Source organism: Ahaetulla prasina, chromosome 2 (genome assembly GCF_028640845.1).
Source record: "Ahaetulla prasina isolate Xishuangbanna chromosome 2, ASM2864084v1, whole genome shotgun sequence".
NCBI lineage: Eukaryota > Metazoa > Chordata > Lepidosauria > Squamata > Colubridae > Ahaetulla > Ahaetulla prasina.
Genome location: NC_080540.1, coordinates 189,711,344 through 189,731,237, shown reverse-complemented (window position 1 = coordinate 189,731,237; position 19,894 = coordinate 189,711,344). Strand labels below are relative to the sequence as shown.

The 19,894-nt window shown below is 43.5% G+C and overlaps 1 protein-coding gene across 1 annotated transcript in view; it reads left to right on the top strand.

Moving 5' to 3' along the window:
* The window catches only part of GPR156 (G protein-coupled receptor 156), a 68,235-nt gene that overhangs the window by 25,428 nt on the left and 22,913 nt on the right, over nt 1–19,894 (top strand). Inside the window, exons 2-7 of the mRNA XM_058168003.1 lie at nt 3,507–3,693; nt 5,342–5,480; nt 6,577–6,713; nt 7,999–8,134; nt 11,482–11,592; nt 19,567–19,692. Of these exons, the coding sequence (XP_058023986.1) occupies nt 3,507–3,693; nt 5,342–5,480; nt 6,577–6,713; nt 7,999–8,134; nt 11,482–11,592; nt 19,567–19,692 (836 nt within the window). The remainder of the gene's footprint in view (nt 1–3,506; nt 3,694–5,341; nt 5,481–6,576; nt 6,714–7,998; nt 8,135–11,481; nt 11,593–19,566; nt 19,693–19,894) is intronic.

Genomic DNA, 19,894 nt, shown 5'->3' with positions numbered 1-19,894 from the left:
GAGTGGTAGAGTACATCCCCGTATTCAGCATCCACGTCAGATAAGAAAGCTTGAAATTCCTGTGGTACAGTCCTCTAGCTCGAATTATGTTGACAGTTTTACAACAGTGTTCATCACATTGCCCAGCTGCACAGTCTTGGCACACAGTGCTTCTTGGTGGATTATACAGTGCATCCTAACAGCCTCACCTCCGCTCTCTTTTACCTTGGCGCTTTACCATGGATGCCATTCCTTTGCGCTCACCCGTCATGGCGGAGCTCCATCCGTTGTTACTCCACAGAGCTTGTCCCATTTAAGCCCCATCTTTTCAACTGCCTCTGACACAGCGTCAAAATATTTCCACCTGTCGTTGTGCCTTTTAGGCTCATCATATCAAGCAGCTCCTCCGTACAGCAAAATTATCATCGACTCCCAAAAAATTAAAAGCTGTGCGGTGTCTGTGGCGTCTGTGCTCTCATCGCATGCTATCGAGTAAAAATCAAAAGCACAAGCTTTCTCTCTCAGCTGAAGTTTCAGGTTAGCTGACAAGTCCTCGATTCTCTGCACCACTGTATTTCTGGATAAGGTCACGTTGTTGAAATCCTGCACTTTTTCCGGGCACATTACTTCTGTGACTTTGATGAGGCGCTGCTTTATGAAATCACCGTCTGAGAACGGTTTGCCATGCTGGGCAATAAGTTTTGCGACTTCATAGCTTGCTGCTGTGGCGTTTTCCTGTATTTTGTTAGGACGAAATAAAACTGTTGTTGAGCTTGCAGGCTAGCTGCCATTTGCTTGAATTTCTGTGCTCGTTTGGCACCTGTGCGATGCGTAGCTCTGATGCTTGGTCTCATAGTGCCGATGGACATTATACTCTTTCATCACGGCAACATCTTCATTGCAAATCAAACAGACACACTTTCCGTTGATTTCTTTAAAGAAATATTCATTTTCCCACCGTGTTTGAAATCTTCTACACTCACTTGCTATCTTGCGTTTCTTCGGTGCTGCCATTTCTGGTGACTCGTGGTAAATATTTAGGACTATATCAGAGGCCTGAAAACCTGGGACATTACAATACAGATGGATACAGTCAGTCTACTAAAAAGCAACAATATGTGGATATCATCTTCATTTAAGGGGGGAAAATGTTTCATATTCATTCATCTTGGCCAGGGGTGTCCAAACTTGGTCCCTTAAGACTTGTGGACTTCAACTCCCAGAGTCCCTCAGCCAGCAAAGCTGGCTGAGGAACTCTGAGAACTGAAATCCACAAGTCTTAAAGACAGTTTGGACACCAATCTTAACTTTGTTTTGTATTTGGTATGAACTTGAAACTCCTTCGTTATTCCCTGCCCAAGGGGTGGAGGCGCGAGGAGCCTCACCAGGCGGCCCGAGGAAGGCGAGACAGAGCTGTTGGCCGGGCACGGCCAGCAGCCTCTTCGCTGCCGCCTCCCCTCCCTTCGTTATTCCCTGCCCGAGGAAGGCGAGGACAGAGCTGCTGGGCCGGGCACGGCCAGCAGCCTCTTTCGCGCTTGCCGCCACCTCCCTTCGTTATTCCCTGCCCGAGGAAGGCGAGGACAGAGCTGCTGGGCCGGGCACGGCCAGCAGCTCTTCGCTTGCCGCCGCCTCCTCCCTCGTTATTCCCTGCCCGAGGAAGGCGAGACAGAGCTGCTGGGCCGGGCACGCCAGCAGCCTCTTCGCGCTGCCGCCTCCCCTCCCTTCGTTATTCCCTGCCCGAGGAAGGCGAGGACAGAGCTGCTGGGCGGGCACGGCCAGCAGCCTCTTCGCTTGCCGCCGCCTCCCCTCCTCGTTATTCCCTGCCCGAGGAAGGCGAGGACAGAGCTGCTGGGCCGGGCACGCCAGCAGCCTCTTCGCGCTTGCCGCCGCCTCCCCTCCTTCTTTATTCCCTGCCCGAGGAAGGCAAGGACAGAGCTGCTGGGCCGGGCAAGGCCAGCAGCCTTTCGCGCTTGCCGCCGCCTCCCCTCCCTTCGTTATTCCCTGCCCGAGGAAGGCGAGGACAGAGCTGCTGGGCCGGCATGGCCAGCAGCCTCTTCGCGCTTGCCGCCGCCCCCTCCCTTCGTTATTCCCTGCCCGAGGAAGGCAAGGACAGAGCTGCTGGGCGGGCACGCCAGCAGCCTCTTCGCGCTTGCCGCCTCCCCTCCCTTCGTTATTCCCTGCCCGAGGAAGGCGAGGACAGAGCTGCTGGGCCGGGCACGCCAGCAGCCTCTTCGCGCTGCCGCCGCCTCCTCCCTTCGTTATTCCCTGCCCGAGGAAGGCGAGGACAGAGCTGCTGGGCCGGGCACGGCCAGCAGCCTCTTCGCGCTTGCCGCCTCCCCTCCCTTCGTTATTCCCTGCCCGAGGAAGGCGAGACAGAACCCTCCTCACCTGTTTCTCGATGGCGGCCCGAGGAAGGCGAGGGTAGAACTGCTGGGGCAGGCACGGCCAGCAGCCTCTTTCCCGCCGCCTCCTCTGCTCCTTCATTATTCCCCGCCCATGGGGAGGAGCACATTTTAAATTATACTTCCAGAATTTGCTGCGGCCAACTGACCCCGGGTCAGACGCAGTTGGGCCAGGCCGTAGTTTGGACACCCCTGCTCTATATGGTAGGTAAAATGAGGACCCAGATTGTTGGGGGGCAATAAGTTGACTTTGTATATAGTATACAAATGGATGAAGACTATTGCTTGACATAGTGTAAGCCGCCCTGAGTCTTCGGAGAAGGGCGGGATATAAATGCAAAAAAAAAAAAAAAGAGTATCCTGATTGGCTGTCAAATTCCCAGGTGGTGTAGGGGTCTTAGTTAACATTGTAGGTTGTCCCTCAAGCTTGCCTGAGCCTTGCCATGTGGTGAGTTTCTGTTGCTAGATGAGTCCTATTGTGTTGCAGATGATGATGGCCCATTGACAAAGGTGGGGAGAATGAGTTTCTACCTCTGACCCATTGACAAAGGTGGGAGGAAATGAGTGAGCTTGGCTGAGGCTTTAATGGCCCATTGACAAAGGGGGGTGGGGAGTCAGGAAGCTGCTTTGTCTTTAAAACATGTTTCTCCATTTCTCATCCAGGGAAATATATTCTGCCTTTTAAATATTTTCTAAAATATTTCATTCTTCTAGGAGGGGGGTGGTGCTAAATTCCTACAGTTATGTGCTCCTAAAGTGTCTTGTAAGGAAAGAGCCCATGGAGGGATTTAAAGCATGATTTAATTAATTCCGAATCCCATTCTGTCTCAGGCATTTGAATCACCACATGGGAAAGAATGTACAAAACCAGTCATTTTATTTGGAGAGAAGTCTTGTGGCGCCTAAACCGGGCAGCCATTAGTCATAAAAATACACGAGAGGCAAACGAGATTCTAGGTCACGCGTATCGAAGAAACTTCCATTCATTATTGTAGCTGCTCGTCTCTCTTCGAATAGCAACCCAATCCAATTTGACTCTACCAGCCCCCATTTGAAGCCTTTGGTTTCCTCTGAAGAAGCGATCAGCCGCTCCCGAGCAGTTTGAACCAAGCCCCTCTTGTTCAGTTGATGCCTCTGCCCGCAATATCGTCGCCGGACAGGATTGGCCGAAGCGCGTACGCAGCTTAGTTCACAGAAGGAACGAGGTAGACAAGCGGGGAATACGGAGCACCTGTCTTCCAGTCCCCGGGCTGGAAGAACCGGCGAGAAGACCCACGGGCCTGCGCTTGGCCGGCTTGATCGGACCGCCAGGGTGAGAGGAATAGACCCAGCCCAATCTTGCCCCTCCCGCCAGCATGATTTTCCCCTCCCCCGCCCCATTTTTTCCCCCATTTAAAAAGAAGACGAGTAAGAGGTATTCGTGCCCTTTCCGTTTTCTATCGATTCAATACAATATCAGACAGACGCAAAGCAAGATGAGCCAGGTTGCTAGAAGAGAAAGCTAACGCGAAGAGGCAATTCTGCTCTAAGGCGGGCGAAAGTTCCACGAAATCGTTGAAATTTCAGACAAGCGAACTAAAGAAAATGAAATCAGGCGGGGTGGAGAAGAATGGAAAAAAGAGTTGACCGATGACGGAGACCCGTCTTTCCTGAGTTTTGCAATGTTGCAGAGGTCGTGTCCCTTCAAACCTGCAAATCTGGGTTAATTAGCAACAAAGTCTCTCCAAAGGTTCATCGTATGTTCGTTTCAGAGATCATGCTGGACCGCTCAGCACTCTCTTTTGTTCTTTCTGCTAGAATGATATAAGTTACAGTACTTTGTCTGAATATCTTCCCCACAGCAGGAAAAAAAGATTATTTCTGACATCACATCTACACTTGCAATAAGCAAGATTCTCAAGGTCAAGTAGGTGATTGTAGGGATCAATAGGGAAAGTTCCGCAGTTTTGTTACTCGCTTCTCAGAGAAGGCTGGGATTGGTGCACCCAGACCCTTTCAATGACTACAGGGTGAGGAGAGGGAGAGGGAGTGGGCTTGCCCAAACACTTCCCTCCACTTGAGCTCTCCTGCCTTGGCCTTCAATTGCAGGACACACGGCTGCAGCAGGGAGCAGAATTAAGGGTTACACGGGGAATCTTGCATGTCAGACAAGGGCTGCTGTGACCAAAAGTACCGATAACTGAACCCTGGAGCAAGTACAGCTACAGAAGGTAAAACCAGCCTTTTCTTTTTCTCTCTCTCATGCTATGCTAGGTCAAATAATTTTTACAAATAAGTTTACACAATTGCTTACTCATTAACAACAACGGTCAATATTAAGGACAACTGTATTGGTTTAAGGATGTGTTTGTATGAGAGAGGAGAGAGAGGGAGAGGGGTAGGTAATTCCTGAGCCAGGCTGGATTCCTGATTCCTAGGGAATGATATTGAGACCCTCTGGCATTACTCAGGCATCATTTTTATTTTATGTCATTTGACAGTACAGCAAATAAATACAGTTTTCAGTTTTGAAATACCTGATTTTTGTAGTTCGCGTTTCACATTTTGCAAAAATCAGCTTTTTAAAAATAAATATGTACAATAGCTAGTCTGATACAGTAGTGACTATGCCATGTGGGTGAACAAAGACTTTCACCCACTATTCAGTTATTTTCAATCTTTTCTTATGCATACGTTAAAATTTATGTGAAGATAGATAGATAGATAGATAGATAGATAATACATACATACATACATACATACATACATACATACATACATACATACATACATACTAAATGAGAGGCCAAATTAAATCATTACAGTCTAATAATTTTGCTCATGATTCTTATCAGTGAACTCAGGACTTTTAAAGATAGAGAAATTTCTGTCAAGTAATTCTCAGCTGTCACTGCATATATCTGAGTCTCAGTTTTTGACATCAACCTTGTTTCCTATACCTTGTTTCCTACCTAACTAAGCTCTGCTCAGATCATGTGGTTGAATCAAGGCTTAGAATGTGTTGTGGAGTTCAATTATTCCAAGTTGTATGACAATAACCTTGACCAGGAGAGCCAAGAACAGCAACTAATTCTGAAGGATCTCTGTACTTCAACAATTGTAAGTATCTATGAATAATGAACTGTAAAGTCAAACACATACAAAATGTACAATTGGATCATTCAAGTCGTGTGTGCGTGTGTGCGCAAGTAATTTGCAGTACTCATAGAACAATAAAATGTACTTGCAGGCTTTTAAACTATATAGTCTGAAAATATCAGCTATAATGGCTGACCTCTGTGGAGTTATAATACTGATGGTTTTCTCTTAAGTTTTTCCTCTTCGGGCACAAGCCATTTTTGACAGAATAGAATGGACATTATATAAACTGTACCAAACATTACCATCATTCAAATAAGTTCAAAAATCAAACAGTTGAATCACTGTATACTGTATAGACATACAATGTAAAATGTAAGAATATCCAAAGAAAAATGTAGCATGAAATGTGACACAGTTATTTCTTGTTGATAAAGTTGTTAAAAAGCATGGGCCAAATATGGAGTTTTTGGAGCATCTATGTATTGTAATCTCCCAGCAAGAGAGGTCTGAAATCTGTTGGACCTCCTTCTTCTAGATAAAATAACTGCTGCAGCAGAAATCTTCCATTAGCATTACACGTTGCTATCTTGAGAATTTGTTTAATTTCTTCACAGGCATGTGGACTCTTACGTAGGGAAAGGAGATAAAGAATTAATATGAAGTATTTTCTCCATAATCAAGCCCTAAACACTTCAAAATATGCTTTGTTTGTAAGTCACTTAAAATAATGCTGGCACAGTGTTTTTGACCAGGTCAATTTAGGGATTGGCTTAATTGTGTCATGACATCATGTTTAGTCTACATTCTAAACAAATGCAAGAGTTGCGTGAAACATATCCAGTATTATATAAATAATATGAATTGTTGACTCAGTTATAAAACAGGTAATTTTTAAAAGTAGAAAATATAGGATTTCGCACAATGACGTATATTTTTTCTCTTACCCGGAAATGACTACGACAAGGGCACTTCTGTTCTTGGTATATGAGATATGAAATATTACAATGTATTCACAGTGAAAGAGAGTGGATTTTTATGAGACAGGCCACGTTACCTTTTTTGGAGAGTAATTTCCAAAGCAGTTCTTACTCCTTTCACCTTACTTTTTCTTCAGCCATTTTCAGAGACCAACTGTAAGAACGCTTCTTCCTTTTCAGTGGCTCTTTTGGCAATTGTCTGGGCCTTTAATACCAGCGGAATTCTGCTCAGTTTTTTCTTCATCGTCTTCACAATTCGCTTCAGAAAAAATAGGTAAGGCCAAGTCAGTCCTATGTTTTTAGTCTCTGGGCAAGATCTTCTGATTCTTTGTCATTCAAGAATTTCTCAAGAGAAGAATCTTGTTTTTGTTTACAGCCGTTCTATACATTTTAGACTTTCAGGGTCTGCAGTAAACATGACTGTGGATTCCTTATTGTTACTTGTGAGAGTGAAATCAAACCTACCAAACACAATGAGAGGGCAATACATGGGCCTTGGTAAGGCTCTGGAAGTTTTAAGGGCCAAATTTTAAATAAATGCTCACCTAATAAAAATTTAAAACTAAGAAAAGAACAGGTTTTTCATTTATTTACTTATATAGGCAGTTGTATTATTTTGCCTAATCTCCATAGACAAAATATCTCAATATGTATATTTCATTAATACTTAATTTCTGAACTGCATATATAGCAGAAAATAATTTCCAAGGTTTTCCAAACAAAAAAAATGGCTTGAAAGTTTCAGAATCAACTATTATATGAAATAATTGAAAGCAGAATGAGCCAATCATCCCACAGGCCAAATGCTAAGTAGTGGCAGCAGGTGTTCAGTGGTATGACCAGTATCCTTGCAGCCTGAGTGTTGTGTTCAGATTTGAATGACAAGGTTGTCTCCTTACTGCTGCTGAAGAAAAACTCAGCTGCCAATCTAATCAGCTGTTGCATGTGAGGAACCTCCTATTTCCTCAAGTAACAAAACATCTAACTCTTGCTTGGTGGGATGAGTTTTTCAATGATTAACATGGGCAACATAAGTTTATGCAAAAAGTTAAGAATATTCTGTCCCTTAAAATGCCACCAAAATATAAAAAAGGTGCTGCATTTCTTCCTCTATCCATTTTGGAATGAAAAAGAGGTGCTGGTAGGCTGCACAAGGTTCAGTTTTTGCATCATTGCTCTAAAAGAATTCAGGCCTGAAGAAACAACTACTAAGTATGATGGTTAATTATCCTAAATTTCTTGACAACTTTAGAAACCTCTGACAATAGGATCCTTCTGCACCAGAATTAGAAATGGGGATTAGGAAATTCCATATTTAGTGGAAGAAAATGTCATTTTTAAGATGATACTTCAGGGAATGTAATTAGCTTGGAAGGAGGGAGCATTTCATTCTGGCTGATATATTTTCAGTCAGGAAGAAAATCAGAGTAATGAAATCCAGGTACAGTATGTCAAGAAACAAACTCTTGTAGCACATATTGGAAGGAAACTCTAATGCAGTTATTTCTTCCAGTAACTCTTTTTCTTATGTTCTATCCTTTATCCTTTATCTTCTACAGGATTGTGAAAATGTCTAGTCCAAACTTGAATGTTGTGACTCTCCTGGGGAGTGGCTTGACTTACGGTAGTGTATATCTCTTTGGAATTGAAAAACAGAATCCTTTGAGCAGACCATCCTTAGAGATGCTGATTCAAGTAGGTGAATGCACATTTTGAGAACAATCATGAGATTTATTATGTATTGATCTTAGTGACATAATTACATAGCAGATTACTGATATACAGAGGAATATGTGGAAATGAATAAGATTTTATTTTTCAACACTTTCCTTTCAGAAGCAACCTCGCCAAAGCCCTTTAAACTTTTTTTAAAGTTTCTAACATTTAGAATTCCAGGTTCCTGTCACATAATGCAAAAAGAAAAAAATATTTTTTTAAGAAAAAGGAGAAAAAGAAAAGAAAAAAGCCTTTCCGAAAACTAAGTAGATTTGGGTGTACTGAGTTAAGATGAGAGAGAGTTGTAAAATATGCTTAATAGTAATCTGAGTAGTTTCTTACTATTGTCAATGCTATCGGACAGCACATAATCACACCAACTGGGTAAAGTGCCACATTTGTGGGTATACAGAGGACTCTCCCCTCCCCCCCGCCCCATTTTCATCAGGCTTGCCTAATGTTTTCTCTGTATTTGGTACTGGAAGAGTACTAGTGAGGTTTTGTTATGCCAATAGACCCCTCCCAGTTTAGCTCCATTTAGTTTTATGTATTTTCTGCTGCCATCTGGTGTTTAATGTGCAATGCTGCAGATCAACTATGGTAATCCTAAATGTGGAAATTCTGTTATCTAGATCATAGTTGCCTCAAAGGTGCTTTTTCAAAAGGCAAATGGACTGTTTTTTCCCTGAGGAGGAGGAGGAAGAAGTTTCGCTTCTCATCCAAGAAGCTTAATCAGTTCTGGCTGGATGGTGGGGATGATGGAAGGATTAGTTCTGACAAGATGGGGGTGGGGGTTGAAGGATCATATTTCTTTGCAGTCATCTGGTCATTAGCATTCTCCCTGAGAGCTCTTGAGGCTACTAGGGGGTTTATCTGTGCTCTCAGGGCAGAGGTGGGTTTCAGCAGGTTCTGACCAGTTCTGAAGAACCGGTAGCAGAAATTTTGAGTAGTTCGGAGAACCAGTAGAAAAAATTCTGTCTGGCCCCGCCCAGTGGTGGGTTTCAAATTTTTTTACTATGGGTTCTGTGGGTGTGGCTTGGTGGGCGTGGCTTGGTGGGGGTGGCAGGGGAAGGATACTGTAAAATCTCCATTCCCACCCCACTCCAGGGGCAGGTTACTGCAAAATCCCCATTTCCTCTTGATCAGCTGGGACTTGGGAGGCAGAGAATAGATGGGGGCGGAGCCACTCAGAATTTTTACTACCAGTTCTCCGAACTACTCAAAATTTCCGCTACCGGTTCTCCAGAACTGGTCAGAACCTGCTGAAACCCACCTCTGCCCTGCCCCATCTACTCTCTGCCTCCTAATTCCCAGCTGATCGGGAGGAAATGGGGATTTTGCAGTAACCTTCCCTTGGAGTGGGTGGGAATGGAGATTTTACAGTATCCTTCCCCTGCCATGCCCACCAAGCCATGCCCACCAAGCCATGCCACGCCCACCAAGCTATGTCCACAGAAGTAAAAAAAATTTGAAACCCACCACTGCCTCAGAGTCATCTGTATCACAGTGCAAATGGGGTGGAATCTTCTTGGAACTGCTAAAATGATAGCTTTGTAGACAGGAGATGTCTTATTCTTCCCCCTCTGTTGAGATAGGGTTGCTCAGTGTTAACATAAATTACCTCTTTAACTCCTCTTTCAAACCAATGGCCCTCTATCCACAATGTGGGTAGATATATGGCAATATATGACCACAACCGTTCTCACTTTTTTGGTGCAGACATTTGTGAGAAAGGCAGAAAGCCTTCCCCTTCACCCATTGAAGAAATGGGTAAAAAAATCTGCAGATTTTATATAGCTTCAGGCTTTAAACAAAAAAGAGAATGTAAGATTCTTCCACTTGTGGGTTGGGGATGAGATGGGGTTGGACAAGAATCAAACATGTCACTTACTTTTAATCTTTAATCTCTATATCTCAGTTCTCCAAATTTGCAATACTGCATCTGCATACTTCAAATTTGCATAAGTGAGGAGCAAAGTTCAGAGCAAGGTTGATCGACTCCACTCTGCCTAGGCAAGCCTCACCTGATTTTAAAAAATTGTAACCCTTAGCTGAAGTTGCTGGTGTTTCTTGGGAGGGAGTTCAAATCCATCGTTGGAGAACTCCTGTCCTAGCAAGTGATCAGAAGAAACAGGTTTATATTAGCATTGCCATTTCCTATGCCTTGTCATCTAAATCATTGGCTAGGTTCAGATAATTTACTACACCACAACCAAACAAATTAAGTTTTGGTGTTACATAAATATAGCCAGTATAGTCTGCAATGATAATTTATAACTGATGTGAATCCAGTCATTCTGGTTTTGTTCTGTAAATAATGGGGGCTTACTACTTGGGTGAATGTAGTTCAATAGGTTCTTCATCCCAAATAAACTTTAGGAATAAACATTCAGGGAGTCAGATGATACAGAGATATATGTGGCAGCTCTGAATTATGATGCAGCTCCTCACCTCATACTTAGGTTCTGATATTGCAGCCCCTCACTTCATATTTAAGTTCTGATGCAAATAGGTCACTCACAGGCATCATGGTTCCTGTTTATCCCTTGTCCCCATCCCTCCCTCGTAACTTAGGTGCACGTGTTTTTAAGACAAGTTTTTAAATATGCCTTCCTCTATAACAGATTACAATAACTATTGTCTATCCAGTTGTAGTTACAGCTTGAGTTTTAGGAACGACTTGGAGCTTTGATTATGAATTTGCTGGGTCAGTTATCTTCTGTTTGTATACTATACTTGCTCTTTTGAAAATGTGCTGCGTCTTCTAGAATAGGTTGCATATCACTCATCCAGGAATATTCCAAATCTCCCCTACCATGTAATTTTATTATTATTATTTTATTATTATTATTTATTAAATTTTTATACCGCCCTTCTCCCGAAGGACTCAGGGCGGTGTACAGCCAGAGATAAAACACAAGGTATATACAATTAAAACATTTAAAACAAAGCAAATTACAAAGAGGCTGATAATTAAAAATTTAGTTTTAAAATTTTAAAATATTAATAAAAACCCCAAATTAAAATTTAACCCTATTATGCCAGTCCCGCTTGAATGAATAAGTAAGTTTTTAGCTCACGACGGAAGGTCCGAAGATCAGGCAATTGACGTAAACCAGGGGGAAGTTCGTTCCAGAGCGTCGATGCCCCCACAGAGAAGGCCCTACTCCTGGGGGCCGCCAGCCGACACTGTTTGGCGGACGGCACCCTGAGGAGACCCTCTCTGTGAGAGCGTACGGGTCGGTGGGAGGCATAGGGTAACAGCAGGCGGTCTCGTAAAATCTAAATTTTACATTTAGACTGATGAATCTTTCCCATTCCAACAGGTGAGAATTTGTATATTATACATAAGTGGTTCCTTGGCTTTGGGTCCTATCCTGGGAAAGAGTTGGCGTTTATACAGAGTATTCACTCAAAAGGTTCCAGACAAAAGAGTGGTAAGTCTTACACACAGAAAGAGAAGCAAATGTGGACTTTTTGGTGATAGTTCTTGTTGCTATGCTGAAGTTTGCATGCAGGCTGGTTTTTTAAAAAATTGTTTTTCCTTGAGCATACTTCTGAGCACAAAGTTGATTAGTATCTACTGCAACCCAACTATTCTGGTGAAAAATGCACACAATTTTATTAGTAAATTTGACTGTAATTATACATGGTTTCTATTTAGACACAAAGAAACCAGATATGATTAGACATTGTGGTTTTATTATTATTCATTTTTTGCCTCATCCTTCCTCCCAATCACTGGTTCAAGCAAGCCATTACTTTGCTCACCCTCATAAATAGGAAGGCTCTATTGTGTTCTTCAAAACTGGAATAGTTGCAAAAAGAAAAGGTGCCGAGAGGACATGCGGATGCCCTCTTCTGCCAAGTACCCCTCAAACTGGGTTGCCGTGGTGCGGGCCGTTATCGGATACTAACGTGTCGGGCAACCCATGGGTTACAAATAGGTGCCGTGGGACTGAGATCACTGCCTCGGCTGTCATGGATCTCATGAGAATGATTTCCAGCCATTTGGAGTAGGCATCGACTACCACCAGAAAGGTTTGGCGTGGAAGGGCGGCAAAATCGATGTGGATCCTAGACCAGGGCCCTTGGGGTCTCTCCATTCCCGAACCGGGGCCGTTGGGGTAGCGGTCTGGACTCCTGGCAGGCCTGGCATTTCCCTACCCTCTCAGCAATTTCCGAGTCCATTAAGGGCCACCACACATAGCTTCTCGCTAGACCCTTCATCCTCACGATCCCTGGGTGACCTTCGTGAAGGAGATCAACACCCTTTTCCTCAATTTCTCTGGGATCACCACTCGATCCCCCATAGCAGGCACCCCTTGAGCCGAAAGTTCCCTCGTTTCTTTACAAACTCTTTAAAGCTGCTCGCCCGGTGCACCCTCTTGTACCCAACCAAGTACAGTTCGTATTGTAATGTCCTTACGAGCCGAGCCACCTCTTTGGATGTGACTGGGCCAGAGTCCAAAGAGTCAATTAGCAGAACTGGTATTCCTGGGTGGGGTCTTCAATAGTCTCTGGTAGCGGGCATCTGCTCAGTGCGTCTGCGTGCCTAAATCCTTTCCTGGCGGTGTAGCAATTTGTAAGAATCGCTGCCAGGAAGATAGTCCATCGGGTCAGTCTTGGCGAAAGTGCCACAGGCGTTGGGCGATCGCCTGCCAGCAGACCTAGCAAGGTCTATGTTCCGTGATGATTTCAAAATCACGACCAAATACATACTCATGGAATTTCTTTACCCCTGCGACTATAGCCAAGGCTTCCTTATCAAGCTGGCTATAATTCCTTTCAGTTGATGACATGGTTGGGAGTAGTATGCAATGGGGCTTCTGTGCCATTAGGTAACCTGTGGCTGAGCACAGCCCCACCCCATAGGGAGATGCATCGCACTTAACACTAGAGGTAGTGTGCCATTGTACTGGATAAGGAGGCTATCACTCGTTGGAGATTTTTACCCCTTGAATGCCTAGCTTCCGCCTTTCCCCAAGACCATGCAGCCGTCTTAGCTAATAATTTATGCAGCGGCTCGGCTACTGTTGCCTTATTCCTTAAGAATACTGCGTAGAAGTTGACCAGACCCAAGAATGCCTGTAACTCCGTTTTGTTCTTGGGCACCAGGGCCTTCCTGATGGCCCGTACCTTGCTCTCAGTGGGGTGAATCCCTTCCCTGTCTATCCGGTAGCCCAGGAATTCCACAGACTCAACCCCGATCTGGCATTTGTTTAGTTTAACCGTGAGACCGGCAGATCGGAAAATGCCCAAAACTTTTCGCAGCCTACCCCTAATTCCTCTAGGTTTTCAGCGGATACCAGTACATCGTCAAAGTATGGTACCACCCCTGGTAATCCCTGCAATAGCCGCTCCATCAGGTTCTGAAATAACCCTGGAGCCACACTAACCCCAAACTGTAACCGGGTACACTTAAAGACCCCTCTGTGTGTCACAAATGTTTGCGCTTCGGCTGTGCTGCTGTCTACGGGCAGCTGTTGATAGGCTTGGGCCAGGTCTAGCTTGGCAAAAACTTGCCCTTGCCCCATTGAGTGCAGTAAGTGCTGTACCACCGGAACGGGGTAAGCACTCTTTTGCAATGCTTTGTTAAGCGTTGCCTTGTAATCAGCGCAAATCCGGACCGATCTGTCCGGTTTGACTGGGGTGACTATGGGGGTCTCCCACTTAGCATGGTCAACTGGCACTAGAATTCCCTGGTTCACTAGCTTGTCCAGTTCGGTCAATCCTGGGCTTTAGGTGACGGGACCCTCCTAGCCTTTAGGCGGATAGGGGCAACTTGGGGTCTAAGTTAAAGGATATAGGGGTCCCCGTACTTGCCCAGGCAGTCTTTGGCGTCCCAAACTCCTTCATGAGTGTCGTCTTTGAGGTCGACTTCGTTTCTGAAGATTCGGTCACTCCCATGCCCAATGCTCGGAACCAGTCCAGTCCCAACAAGCTTGGCAGGGTCCCATCGGCGATGGTGATGGGCAGAGTTTTCTTGTAGTGTCCATACTCGGCGTGGACGGACGTTACCCTCGAACAGGGATGCGATTCCCTGGTAGTCCTGTACTTTTAGTCTTTGTGGTTGCAGCTTGCGCTGCGATGGCGGGTAAGGCTCTCACGAGGTTGTCCCAGGACATGATCGTGATCGATGAGCAGTGTCCACCTCAGTCGGCACGGCACCCCTCAATCTTTGCTTTTGTGAAGATTTTCTTTTCTAAGCGTGTTGATCGTGACCCACTCTCACGACAGTTTGGTTTAATTCGCCTTTTTAAACTGACCACTCGCGGGCCGCTTCGTCGTTCCAGCGCTCTGATTGGCTGGTTTGAATTTTGGCGGGAAGGTTGGGAAACTCGACAGACCTGTGCTAGGTGCCCCTTCCTTTCGCATCGCCGACATGTTGCATCTTTAAATCTGCATTGTTGTCGTTGGTGTTGCCCTCCGCAACTCGCGCAGTCGCCCCGGTCGTCTTTCTCCGGCCTCCCGGTGTGGAAGACTCCTTCCTCGTCCTCCCCCTCCGATTCGGCCTGGACCTCTTCACTGTGGACCGGGGTTGATTTCGCACCAGCCGTTGGTGTGACCTGCTTTTGTAAGGTCTCTGCCGCTTGGGTGGACATCTCGTGAGCCCTGGCTTCGTCCAGGGCGTTTGCCAGCGTTAGGTTGCTTTTAGCCAGCAGCCGCCTCCGCAAACGGATGTCCCTGACCCCGCGGATGAGTTGCTCCAGCAATGCCTCGTCCAAATCTCGGTATTCACAAGTTTTGAGGCTTTTCTTAGGGCGGCCATGTATGCACTAATGGACTCGCCTTCTTGCTGTCTGCGCTCCCCGAATTCAAACCGTTGCACATACTTGGATGGCATCGGTGCGAAATGCGCTTTCAGCAGAGTTTGTAGAGTTTGCCACGGTACCGACTGTACCGGCGTTGGCTCAGCCAGGGATTCTGCGGTGTCGAACACTTCTGGACCGCAGTGGCTCAGAAAATAGGCTCGTTTCCTGTTGTCGGAAACCCCTTGAAGTTCGTTTGCTTCGAGGAAACACTCGAAGCGAGCCATGTATGACCCCCATTTCTCTTTGGCTGGGTCGAATGGCGCTGGCGGTGTGTAGCCGGACATCGCTGCTTTCCGCCCTTGTTTTGCTGGGTTCGCGTCTTCCTGGTGAGTTCAGCTCTTTTCCTGGCTCTCTTAGCCTCGAGATCCCACCTTCATCGCCAGTGTTGGATTCGGGCAATAACGAGGCAGGAGACCAGGATAGTGACAACAGCTCTTTACTATATGGTGAACCCAGCAACCCGGGCTGGGGAAAACCTCTCCTTAAATACAGTTTAGCCGGAGGCTTCAACCAATCAGCAACGTTTCCCGCCAAAATATTTAAAGATACATTACACTACCAGTTCTCCGAACTACTCAAAATTTCCGCTACCGGTTCTCCAGAACTGGTCAGAACCTGCTGAAACCCACCTCTGCCCCGCCCCATCTACTCTCTGCCTCCTAATTCCCAGCTGATCGGGAGGAAATGGGGATTTTGCAGTAACCTTCCCTTGGAGTGGGTGGGAATGGAGATTTTACAGTATCCTTCCCCTGCCATGCCCACCAAGCCATGCCACGCCCACCAAGCTATGTCCACAGAAGTAAAAAAAATTTGAAACCCACCACTGCCTCAGAGTCATCTGTATCACAGTGCAAATGGGGTGGAATCTTCTTGGAACTGCTAAAATGATAGCTTTGTAGACAGGAGATGTCTTATTCTTCCCCCTCTGTTGAGATAGGGTTGCTCAGTGTTAACATAAATTACCTCTTTAACTCCTCTTTCAAACCAATGGCCCTCTATCTACAATGTGGGTAGATATATGGCAATATATGACCACAACCGTTCTCACTTTTTTGGTGCAGACATTTGTGAGAAAGGCAGAAAGCCTTCCCCTCCACCCATTGAAGAAATGGGTAACAAAATCTGCAGATTTTATATAGCTTCAGGCTTTAAACAAAAAAGAGAATGTAAGATTCTTCCACTTGTGGGTTGGGGATGAGATGGGGTTGGACAAGAATCAAACATGTCACTTACTTTTAATCTTTAATCTCTATATCTCAGTTCTCCAAATTTGCAATACTGCATCTGCATACTTCAAATTTGCATAAGTGAGGAGCAAAGTTCAGAGCAAGGTTGATCGACTCCACTCTGCCTAGGCAAGCCTCACCTGATTTTAAAAAATTGTAACCCTTAGCTGAAGTTGCTGGTGTTTCTTGGGAGGGAGTTCAAATCCATCGTTGGAGAACTCCTGTCCTAGCAAGTGATCAGAAGAAACAGGTTTATATTAGCATTGCCATTTCCTATGCCTTGTCATCTAAATCATTGGCTAGGTTCAGATAATTTACTACACCACAACCAAACAAATTAAGTTTTGGTGTTACATAAATATAGCCAGTATAGTCTGCAATGATAATTTATAACTGATGTGAATCCAGTCATTCTGGTTTTGTTCTATAAATAATGGGGGCTTACTACTTGGGTGAATGTAGTTCAATAGGTTCTTCATCCCAAATAAACTTTAGGAATAAACATTCAGGGAGTCAGATGATACAGAGATATATGTGGCAGCTCTGAATTATGATGCAGCTCCTCACCTCATACTTAGGTTCTGATATTGCAGCCCCTCACTTCATATTTAAGTTCTGATGCAAATAGGTCACTCACAGGCATCATGGTTCCTGTTTATCCCTTGTCCCCATCCCTCCCTCGTAACTTAGGTGCACGTGTTTTTAAGACAAGTTTTTAAATATGCCTTCCTCTATAACAGATTACAATAACTATTGTCTATCCAGTTGTAGTTACAGCTTGAGTTTTAGGAATGACTTGGAGCTTTGATTATGAATTTGCTGGGTCAGTTATCTTCTGTTTGTATACTATACTTGCTCTTTTGAAAATGTGCTGCGTCTTCTAGAATAGGTTGCATATCACTCATCCAGGAATATTCCAAATCTCCCCTACCATGTAATTTTATTATTATTATTTTATTATTATTATTTATTAAATTTTTATACCGCCCTTCTCCCGAAGGACTCAGGGCGGTGTACAGCCAGAGATAAAACACAAGATATATACAATTAAAACATTTAAAACAAAGCAAATTACAAAGAGGCTGATAATTAAAAATTTAGTTTTAAAATTTTAAAATATTAATAAAAACTCCAAATTAAAATTTAACCCTATTATGCCAGTCCCGCTTGAATGAATAAGTAAGTTTTTAGCTCACGACGGAAGGTCCGAAGATCAGGCATTTGACGTAAACAAGGGGGAAGTTCGTCCCGGAGCGCCCATGCCCCCACAGAGAAGGCCCTACTCCTGGGGGCCGCCAGCCGACACTGTTTGGCGGACGGCACCCTGAGGAGACCCTCTCTGTGAGAGCGTACGGGTCGGTGGGAGGCATAGGGTAACAGCAGGCGGTCTCGTAAAATCTAAATTTTACATTTAGACTGATGAATCTTTCCCATTCCAACAGGTGAGAATTTGTATATTATACATAAGTGGTTCCTTGGCTTTGGGTCCTATCCTGGGAAAGAGTTGGCGTTTATACAGAGTATTCACTCAAAAGGTTCCAGACAAAAGAGTGGTAAGTCTTACACACAGAAAGAGAAGCAAATGTGGACTTTTTGGTGATAGTTCTTGTTGCTATGCTGAAGTTTGCGTGCAGGCTGGTTTTTTAAAAAATTGTTTTTCCTTGAGCATACTTCTGAGCACAAAGTTGATTAGTATCTACTGCAACCCAACTATTCTGGTGAAAAATGCACACAATTTTATTAGTAAATTTGACTGTAATTATACATGGTTTCTATTTAGACACAAAGAAACCAGATATGATTAGACATTGTGGTTTTATTATTATTCATTTTTTGCCTCATCCTTCCTCCCAATCACTGGTTCAAGCAAGCCATTACTTTGCTCACCCTCATAAATAGGAAGGCTCTATTGTGTTCTTCAAAACTGGAATAGTTGCAAAAAAGAAAAGGTGCCTGGTTGAAAGACTAAAAGAAGCAAGAATAGTACTTTGCCCAGCAGAATGGTTTTCTGCCATAATAAGTGTTCATATAATGTTGACAAATGAACAGATACATGGATACATAATATACTGAATAAGAATAGGGTTGTTAGCAATTTATTTTAATTTTCTTTGGAAAGGAAGGGAGAAAGTTTTGTTATTGCAGGAGTTCGGGCATTTGTGAGAGCAACATGCCTTGTGAAATTTACCTATAGAATGTTTCTACTGTCATCTTGAGGGAAAACTATTGGTTAGCAATCTATAAAAATAGATTCCTTTGCTCCCCACTCCCAAAAAGTTAGTTTAATGTCTAAGCAATATGGTCCCTTGTTAGGTTCCATCTGGTTTATCTCTTACAGCTTTATGATCTGATAAACCTTATTGGAATTTTTAATTTAATTTAATTAAATTAAATTAATTTAATTTTAATTTTTACATTTATTTTTTATTTATTATACCCCATTTTATTCATATGTGTGTATACCCCATTTTATTCATATGTGTGTGATTATCAACATTTCCAGCAAAAGTGATGATTGACTAGGTCCTCATTATAGAATTTTTGCATAAAGTGGAAAAGTGCAATTATAATTTGTAGTTTTGATTAGAAAAATGGGATAATAGAAAAGAGTGAGCTTTCTTTTATGATCATAGAGTAAGAAATAATTTAATAATTGTGCTTATATTTGCTGGAAAGGCAATCCAAAGTTTTATCTTCCTATTTCTTTTTGTTCTTCCTTTCTGCACTTCTGTGTCCCCCCCCCCCCCCGTTTTTTCTTTTTATTTGTTTGTGGTGGTTTTTATGTTCTATGTAATGTTTTTAATAAAAATTATTTTAAAAACCATTTCCAGTAAAAGTCAACAAGAGTTGTTTCTTAAAATCTAATTTTGGATTGTTGTTTCATTTCTGTCTATTTTGGACATACCTTGTTTTGATCTTTAGTCTATATAATTGTGAGTCCAATATTCCCTTTCCTTTGCTGTTCCTTTGCAAAGGCTTGCTTGACTTAACAAGTTTTACTGCTGTACTTTATATTTTCCCTTGGGAGAGAGTAGTTATGCTTGCATCAGCTTTTGCTATTGTTATTAATCCTATATTTTGAATGTGTTAATTCTATTTTATCCCATTATACTAGATCACTCTATATTTCTAACTTCTATAATTCTGTATAGAAAGAAAGTGGCACCATCAGATTGTTGACCTTGAGGGGGACTGGATTTGGAAGGAGGGCTTCAGAGAGGTGAACAATTCACATTGGTTTTTAAGCAGACTGAATTACTAAAGAAATAATCAGTCTGATAGTTGTCAAATCTAAAGAAAAATATCACATTTTTTGTAAAGAAATTATGACTACCTCATGAAATGGACATATTGAATATTTGCATTGCAGATTATCAAAGATTTTCAGCTGCTGGTGAGGTTATCACTGTTAGTTCTGGCTGATATTATCCTGCTCTTAATATGGATCTTCTTGGACCCAGTCCAGTGTCTCCAAAATCTTAATGCAGATGTGAAGGTAAGACAGAGAAAGATTCAAATTAGAGGACTGAATATCAAATAATAAATGTTAATCTTTTTGTTTTGAATCATGATGGAAAATGTACACATTGTCTGTTACTATAAAAATAGGATATTTCTGCTCCCCATGCATATGTGAAGCATCTCTGAACATAATTAATGCAAGTCATTCATGGATGATTTCTGAGTTAAAAGTTGAC